This window comes from Denticeps clupeoides, chromosome 3 (genome assembly GCF_900700375.1).
Source record: "Denticeps clupeoides chromosome 3, fDenClu1.1, whole genome shotgun sequence".
Classification (NCBI taxonomy): Eukaryota; Metazoa; Chordata; class Actinopteri; order Clupeiformes; family Denticipitidae; genus Denticeps; species Denticeps clupeoides.
This window is the reverse complement of record NC_041709.1, coordinates 24,047,316-24,056,578: the sequence shown is the minus strand read 5'-3', so window position 1 is coordinate 24,056,578 and position 9,263 is coordinate 24,047,316. Positions and strand designations below refer to the sequence as shown.

At 47.0% G+C, this 9,263-nt stretch overlaps 1 protein-coding gene and 1 non-coding gene across 2 annotated transcripts; one reads left to right on the top strand and one right to left on the bottom strand.

Moving 5' to 3' along the window:
* The first annotated feature begins 290 nt into the window (after positions 1-290).
* LOC114786226 (probable ATP-dependent RNA helicase DDX5) lies at positions 291-9,154 on the top strand. The gene is made up of 13 exons (XM_028973162.1): positions 291-483; positions 3,632-3,797; positions 4,300-4,396; positions 4,479-4,612; positions 4,708-4,773; positions 4,898-5,039; positions 5,151-5,311; positions 5,387-5,559; positions 5,733-5,843; positions 5,926-5,987; positions 6,364-6,423; positions 8,138-8,359; positions 8,447-9,154. The coding sequence occupies exons 1-13, from the start codon at positions 443-445 to the stop codon at positions 8,839-8,841; spliced, it is 1,830 nt and encodes a 609-aa protein (XP_028828995.1). The 5' UTR covers positions 291-442; the 3' UTR covers positions 8,842-9,154.
* Positions 2,670-2,742, bottom strand: trnam-cau (transfer RNA methionine (anticodon CAU)). Its single transcript has one exon. It is a non-coding gene; the product is annotated as a tRNA-Met (tRNA).
* Positions 9,155-9,263: the final 109 nt, after the last annotated feature.

Genomic DNA, 9,263 nt, shown 5'->3' with positions numbered 1-9,263 from the left:
AAGAAAAATATGGATTTGTATGTTCCATTCTCAAGCATTACTTTTTTACACGAAAGCATAAATTAATTTTGTGGATACATTGCATTCGTATCAGGTTCTATAATGGATGAGGAGGTCACCAGTTGTGAATTTAAAAGGTCAGTATATGCTCTGAAAATGTTGCTATACTTATATTTGTCCAAATAAAACTTTTGCAAACTAATCAATGAACGTGTTTTCCATATAAGGTCAGGAGCTAGGTCCGGTCCGCGGCGCCTTGATATGTTCTAGGCGTTCTTGGTTATTCGGTTTGGAACTTGCCCCCCCCCGACTTCATCCAGCCGGCTTTATCTGTCGCCATTTTTGAGACCGAATACGATCGCGTTCGGCACCGGAGTGGTTTGCACAGCCGCCGAGCATTGTAGTCCTTTATTATCCTTTATTTATTTTCTTTACTGAAACCATGCCTGGATACTCCGACAGAGACCGTGGTCGAGACAGGGGGTGAGTCGTTCCCAGCCTCTTGGAATGAAAAGCTCGTAAAACCAGCCGGTGGTGTTATAATATAAAATAAATTACCAGTCGCGCTTGGTTTGCCGCCGATGCGGGCGGACAGTGGGCGTTAGAAGTAAACTTATAAGAAAACAAAGCCAGTTTTTCTGTCCGTTCTCCACACGGACTCAGGCCGTGTGGAGAACGGACGCGGATTCAAAATGCCGGCCGCCGCGCAGCGCCTTTGTTCCTCTGGCGGCCGGAGCCAAAATGGCAGCAGGCGAGAAGACGAGCGTGGCGCCGGCGCGGCCTGGCCGGTCCTCTGGCCCACTTCGGGCGGTTCTGGGGGCCAGACGACGTCCGTCTGATGTCGTTGACGTCGGCGCCACGTGACGCAGGCGCCATGTATCGAGATTCCGGTTTCCGAAACTTTTAATATACGAGCCGAACTAAGTAAAGTCTGCAAATATGGTGTACATACTAAGAAGTAAGGTCTGGATAAAATGAGGTCCTGGAAATGAAGACTTTCCATACATTTCCTGGAAATGGATTAACACTAACTTCATCTGTACATTTACGGCATTTATCCGAATCTCTTGAGCAACTCCTGGAGCAGAACCCCTGGAGCAACTCCGGGTTAAGTGTCTTGCTCAGAGACACAATGGTAGTAAGTGGGATTTGAACCTGGGGCTTCTGGTTTATAGGCGAGTGTGTTACCCACTAGGCTCCCACTAGTGGGAATGTGGGTTCCACTTCCATTGCCTGGTCCCAGCAGTGCGATAGGAGGCCAGGAAGTAAAAATGGAATCTTGCAGAGAGTCTGTGCTCAGCGGATTCCGACCCAGCGTCTAGACTGAGATCTGAGCAGTTATATAAAAATGTGTTGGACGTGACCCGAACCCAATTGAGGCTGTTGATCTAACGAACTGCCCCGGCCATGTGTCCTCTTTACATTTACGGCATTTATGACGCCCCCTTTGGCCAGGAATCTTCTCCTTCGCCGGCTTCAGTACTGGCGGGCTTTACACTTGGAATCACAGCCTGTCCTGTATCAGATATATCAGCCATATTTTTCACCAAACGCGTGGCGTGTACCAGTTTAGATATCCACACTCTTTTATATTTTATTCCACTTTTATAGTCACGTCCTGTAACACCAAAACACGGTACAGTGCATATGAGTGAAATTCTTGTGTGCGCCGCTTCTCACACCGGAGTGGTGTGTGATAACCAACAAACATGCATGTTAATACCAGATATTACCTCAGTAGGGCTGCACGATATTGGGAAGATATGCAATATTGTTGTTGAATATTGCGATAAATGTTTTTCTTGCAATATAACATTTCCCTAGAGAAATGCTTTTAAAATTATTATTATTAGCTATTTATTTTAATTAAATGTCAAGGAAGTTCAAGGACTTCAAAAACATTATGAATGACTTAAAATATTCTGATTTCTGGTTTGCTGTTACCATAGAACTGCCAACACAATATTGCTTTCAAAGATTACTTTTTATTTACATGTAACCATACAAGAGTCATCAAGAGAGTCTTAAAACAAGAGCATCTTTTTAAACATTTTTTTAACATTATATAAAAAAATATTATTAAACAAAAATGAAATAAGAAAATACTATTAAACAAAGTGCACAGGCTTTAAATAAATTATGTAGTGGAAACACTAACATATTGTCAACATCCACATAAATAAAAATTAATATTAACATAGCCAATAGCATTATATCACCTACTTGGGAGGTGGGTAAAGATAGTAAGGGCCCATCTGATTTGTCAAATTTGGACACACAAATGCATGGCACATAAATTAATGCTGTGTCCGAAATCGCATACTACTTGAGGAGGTACTACATTTGACCCTGTGTGTACTGCGCTACCGTTAAAACAGTAGGTTCTATATAGTAAAAAGTTAAAGTGAAGTGATTGTCACATGTGATACACAGCAGCACAGCACACGGTGCACACAGTGAAATTTGTCCTCTGCATTTAACCCATCACCCTGAGTGAGCAGTGGGCAGCCATGACCGGCACCCGGGGAGCAGTGTGGGGGGACGGTGCTTTGCTCAGTGGAACCTCAGTGGTACCTTGGCGGATCGGGATTCGAACCGGCAACCTTCTGATTACGGGGCCGCTTCCTTAACCGCTAGGCCACCACTGCCCCACTAAAACATTGTGTTGTTGCCCGGTGTAAGGATCGAACTCACGACCTTCAGAGTATGAGACTGACGCGCTACCTACTGCGCTAACAAGGCTTAGTATGAATGGAATTCGGACGTACTACATCCGCTGTGTTGATGTTATTTTTTTAGGGGGCATTTTCTTGCAAGTGTAATTTAAGCACAATGAACAACGTACTTACAAGGTACTTACACTTGAAAAGAGCCGTTTCCCGCCATGTTTTGAATATGATGCCGCCTCTCCCGCTGCCTTATGGGATCGTGAAGTGTCCATCGAATGCCTAATACAGAATTCGGCTGGAAGTAGTAGGTCATTCGAGTACTTCTCGTCTACTTTTTTTCCCTGAATACTATGAATTTACCGCTCAGCTCGTCCGGTTCCAGCCTGGTGTCGGTGTCCAGTTCGCATGCACAGAAGTGCATGCCGTACTACTCTTCTCGCATACTGTTTTTCACTTACATTATGTCGTGCGGAGGCCGGCCATGAGTTGGGACCAGCATGCCTTGCGGGTGAGATACGCGCCGACGGGACGGGCGTGCCCGGGGACTGCAAATAGTTAACCATGTTACGGGTAAATATGTTCTGTTGGGGTTCGGGATGTGTGTGTGTGATGTATGGGGATTTAATGTAGCGTGTGCAAGGGGAGAAACTTTACACCGGGAAGTCAAGGCGTAGGGCATGCTGTGTTTTGGGGTAGGTGCGGCCCAGAAGACACTAGGGGCGCATTCCTGCTGAAATTCCTGGTATTTACACTGTTGTGTGTGTGCTCTCCATTTCGGTACGGTGCTGATTTGGACAATTTTTAAATCTCTTCATATCGACTCATCCCTTCATAACCAATAAAAATGCTGCCTGTAAAGAGAAGTACTGCTGTGCATCATGTGGTAATCTTAGTAAGCATGTACTGAGAGAATCTTTGTCTCCTTTGCTCCTAACATGTTTTCGGCTGGTATCTGATTTCAGCTACGGTGGCTCACACCGGTTTGGTGGAAGTCGAGGTGGCCCACCTTCAGGGAAGTTCGGCAACCCGGGCGAGAGACTGCGCAAAAAGCACTGGAACCTGGACGAGCTCCCCAAGTTTGAGAAGAACTTTTACAAGGAGCACGCTGACATCACAAGGAGATCAGTGGTAAAAAAACTCAATAACCCACCGCACCCTCCGGTGTCCCATTTTAATTGAGGAAACGTGCACGGAATCCACCTGGTTTTGGTCAATAACCGACACTTGGACTTGGGGCTGAAGTGGTGGGGCAGTGGTGGCCTAGCGGTTAAGGAAGCGGCCCCGTAATCAGAAGGTTGCCGGTTCAAATACCGATCCACCAAGGTGCAATTGAGGTGCTGAGCAAAGCAAATTGTTTGGCAAAAGTGGGATTTTATAAATCGTGTATTCTGCCTATAGTGCAAAATTATCAGTGTACGGTTTTTAATACGCACAGCATAGTGAAAACTGAACCGACTTTGCAAAAAAAAATAAAAAAAATAACACATCAAATCACAATTAGATATTTACTTAGAATTATTCAGCCCTACTTGGACTAAACCACGGCAGTTTGGGCAGGATGTCACACACCGAAGACTGACCTACAGCAGTAGTCGGAATTTTAAACTGGTTGCTTGTGCTCCTCTTGCAGCAAGAAGTGGAGCAGTACAGGAGGAGCAAGGAGGTGACCGTGAAGGGACGGGACTGTCCCAAGCCCATAGTGAAGTTTCACGAAGCCACGTTCCCTAGTGAGTGCTGACTTGTTTGAAGCTTACTTACGATGACGCGTCCCTGTGGGGTGTGACGCCATGTTCCTCTCTTCTCGCTCAGATTACGTCATGGACGTGATTTCCAAGCAAACCTGGACCGAACCCACCCCCATTCAGGCACAGGGCTGGCCCCTGGCTCTGAGCGGCCTGGACATGGTGGGCATCGCCCAGACGGGGTCGGGGAAAACGCTGGCTGTGAGTACATGGTGGAGGGGGTCGTGTGCGCTACTTTCTGCGTACGAACGTCCTCGAGCGGCCCTTCCTCACGACTTCATGTCTTCTCCCCCCAGTACCTGCTGCCTGCCATTGTTCACATCAACCACCAGCCATTCTTGGAGCACGGCGATGGACCGATTGTAAGTTGTGGGATTCAGACAACCCGAAAAAGACCTCAAATTGATGGGATTGTTGGAGGCATACAGCCCAATCTGTGTCACTGTCAGGAAGTTTCTTTAGTTAAATTTCAACGTTCTTTTTCAGTGTTTGGTGCTGGCCCCAACTCGAGAGTTAGCCCAGCAGGTCCAGCAGGTGGCTGCTGAGTACGGTCGAGCGTCTCGTCTCAAGTCCACCTGCATTTACGGAGGAGCTCCCAAAGGGCCACAGATACGTGATCTTGAAAGAGGTGCCTCCTCCATAATATGTTTTTAAGACTATGTTCCCTATCCAACGTTTCTACTCTGAAATTCATGACTCCTGGTCGTTTTTTTTTTTTTTTTTTTTTTTTTTTGTAAAGGTGTTGAAATCTGCATCGCCACCCCTGGGCGTCTCATTGACTTCCTGGAGGTTGGAAAGACCAACCTGCGGCGCTGCACCTACCTGGTGCTGGACGAGGCCGACCGCATGCTGGACATGGGCTTCGAGCCTCAGATCCGCAAGATCGTGGACCAGATCAGAGTACGTGTCATGAAGCCCGTCCCTGACCCCTTCTGTTAGGACAGAAACCCCTCTAATGTCAGCCGATCTCTGTAGCCTGACAGACAGACCCTGATGTGGAGCGCCACCTGGCCGAAAGAGGTGCGCCAGCTGGCGGAGGACTTCCTGAAGGAGTACGTGCAGATCAACGTGGGGGCGCTGCAGCTCAGCGCCAACCACAACATCCTGCAGATCGTGGACGTGTGCAATGACGGGGAGAAGGACGACAAGTGAGTTCAACTGTGTTACATACAGCAGTCTCAAATCCGGACGATCCATGATTGATATTATCTTTCATACAAGACTTTTGCACGTGAATGGTTTGAAGCAGGGAAACGCTGGTTTGTAGGTTAGTCACATTACCGCTTCAGCAAGGTTTTGTTAACGCCTCCTTGTTCCTCAGGCTGCTTCGGCTGTTGGAAGAGATCATGAGCGAGAAGGAGAACAAGACCATCATTTTTGTAGAAACCAAGAGGCGGTGTGATGAGCTGACCAGGCGCATGAGGAGAGACGGGTGAGAGGAAAAGGCGGATTGTTAGTGGCCGATGATTGGTTCAGCCTGGACTTTTGGCTGATTTGTAAATTTCCTGTTGCAGTTGGCCAGCCATGGGTATTCATGGAGACAAGAGCCAGCAGGAGCGGGATTGGGTCCTGAACGGTACGCTCTTCCTAGTGCCTGTATCAAGACCATATTTCCAGGGATGAAAGCGAATAGTTGTCACATGCCGTAACGCAGCACAACACCCAGTTCACCCAGTGCACTGCGTTTTAATGCATCCCCTGAGTGAGCAGTGGGCAGCCATGACAGGCGGCTGGGGAACAGCGTGTGGGGACGGTGCTTTACTTTAGTGACAACCCTCCAATTATGGTTCCGTTTCCTGACCCGCTAGGCCACCACGGGTGTGGACTGATAAAAGTATCAATCAATAATATACGAACATTTTGTGTTTGTTCTGTAAGTTTCCTCTGTATTTTGTAACTGACCTGTAGAAAAGTCCCATTGTCCCTAAAATGAAGTTGTAATTTATTTACAGAATTCAAATTCGGAAAGGCGTGCATCCTCATTGCCACTGACGTCGCCTCCCGAGGTCTAGGTCAGTATTTCTACAGGCACAGGCCTCGCAGGGACCTCTTTCTTACAGCAACCACACGACAACAATGTTTCACTTTTAAAGAAAGTGCATTTGCTTTCTTTAACGTTTCTGTGCATTTCTGAGTTTTTCTCACCTAAAGGTGGAGTCTTTGTGGCAGGGCCTAGGCATGACAAGTCCCAGGTCTGCAGAGGGGGAAGGAGAACTATTGGAAGTGAGCGACTGGCTGCCACCCAGTCGCTTAGAGAGGTGAAAAAGTCCAAGCTCGAGCTGCTGTGTGCCAGTAACGTAACGTTCTAAAGGCAGTGTGGCTAATGCCTTGCTCTGATAAACTCGATAATTTTTACCTGTTCTCTGTCCATGGTTTAATGTATGGGGGGTTTTTCTGTTTGTTTTTTCCACTTTTTTTTTTCTATTCTTCATCCAGCCCTTGGTTGAATTATTATAAAAAAATTTTTTTGCTTTTTAAAAATATTTTTTTTTTTTATTTATTTTGCCATGCATGCATTGACCAGCACATTGTTTTGGCAAAAATTATGCGTGAAGCTTTTGGAGCACGGGTGTTTTTTGCTAACGTAAGACTTTCAGATTTTTTTATTTTTTTTTTCTCCTTCCCACGTTTTTTTTTTTTTTTTTTTTTATACAAAGAGCTGGTGTATAGATGGAGAGAGCAGTTTGGAGTTTTAAAAAAATTAAGTTTTTTTTTTTTTTTTTTAATATATATAAAAAAATCACTCATGTTTGCGACAAACTGGCACATGTGTAACGGGCTCTGGAACCTCTAGACAAAGGAGCGAGGGTTTTTTGTTTTGTTTATTTTAATGAAACAAATCAAACCAAAAATGATTTGACAAGCCCAAGTTCCTCCCTCGCCTGTGTTTTTTAAGTCATGTCGAGACCTGCCAGCGAGAGACATTTTCTCAAGTGAACACTCTGCTTCTGGGGAGCTCTTGTCTAGACGAGACTCGATCGGCGTGCTCGCGGTAGCGTACGGTCTTCGTGAGGTCGTGTGGGGGCGGCACCTAGTCAATGTTTCTTTTAGTGTTATTATTATTATATATTTTTTTTTTCCTCCATCCGTTTGTTTTGGTTTATTCTTTAAAAAAAAAAAAAAAAAAATGCGTTCTGACTGTTTTGGGCAAGACGAGCAGCGTGGCCATGATTTAGCAAGCTTCTGATGAGTGTGCTGACGTGGGGCCTTCAGAACCCATATCCTGCTGAGCGGTCCTCGTATCTGCACACGAGGAGGCGACAGCGCGCATTACGGCCCGACTGCGTAGAAGCACCCGGAGGTCACTTGACCGTTTGTGGGGAAGTTGGCTGCGTTGGGAAAGGACTAGTGAATGCATACTCCTTGTGGTAAGGCTCTGACCAGTTTTTAACCCTTCAGGGTAGAATCCAATCTCCGAAAGGACGGGGTACAAAACTAAGCAATAGAGACGAAGGGAGGGTGGAGGAGTTTAGTGTGGGGGCGGCGGTAAGAAAATGGAGTGTGCATCGTGTCTCTGTTCCCACAGTAGTGCTCCCACGGACGTTTAATAAAGAGAAGCTCAGATCTTTCCCGTGTGTTTGCCTGTTAACGCCCGTTCTTTGCAGCTCCAGTTGTTCCACTTCCTTTCGAGAAGGTCATGTTGCTAACTCGTGTTTCTGGTCTGGCTGTTGTGGTGTGCAAAATCTCGTGCCCCCCGCCTTTTTGCCACACTGCAACACTTTACAGATGTGGAGGATGTGAAATTTGTCATCAATTATGACTACCCAAACTCGTCCGAGGACTATATCCATCGCATCGGCAGGACGGCCCGCAGTCAAAAAACGGGCACGGCGTACACCTTCTTTACGCCGAACAACATGAAACAGGCCGGCGACCTGATCTCTGTCCTCCGTGAGGCCAACCAGGCCATCAATCCCAAGCTCATCCAGATGGCGGAAGACAGAGGAGGTAAAGTCGCCGCTCACTGCAAAATGTGGCTAGTGTGGCTCGTTGCTGACCGTTTACGGCATGTTTGGTGTTTCTCTCCTCCTGCAGGTCGCTCCCGAGGTGGTTATAAGGATGACCGCCGTGATAGGTATTCCGGGGGGAGGAGGGATTTCGGTAGCTACAGAGATAGGGATCACGACAGGGGCTATGGCAGCGGCCCAAAGGCCCAGAACGGCGGCTTTGGGGGCGGCGCCGGGAACAGCTCCGGTGCCGGTAGCTACGGGAATGGCTATGGGAACGGTGGACAAGCCAGCGCCTACAGCGCCGGCAACCAGGTAGCTCCCTTCCAGAACCAGAACTTTCAGGCTCAGGCCTTCGGCGGCAGCCATGCCGCCCAGAACGGCATGAGCCACCCGCAGTTCCCCTTCAACCCCACCCAGCCCCCCCAGCAGCCCCCCCAGCCCATGGTGCCCTACCCCATGCCCCCTGGTTTCCCTCAGTGAACGTGAGGTGGCGACTTTTGAAGGAGATCTTTGTACTGTTTATTATTTTATTACCGTTGCTTCTTTTCTACAGCAGGATTCCTACCCACCATACCCCCCCCACACTCATTACTTGTGTATCAGGATAAAATCATACAATCCCAGTGATCTATAGTGCAGCAGAACTTGCACGTTCTTTTTTTACATTCCTCCATAATTTATTTTTACTAGATAAGGCACAAGTTTTTTTTTTTTTTTTTTTGTGTAATGGTAATTTGTTTCGTTTTTGACCTGAAGGCCATGCATGGACCTTTAAAATAAACTTATAAGTTTACACCCTCTGTGTCGTGCTTCTTGGGGTATGTGGGACTGTGGAAGTTTTTTTTTTAAAATAAACGCACATTTATTTAGTCTTGCTGTGCACAGAATATACGCTGTTCAAG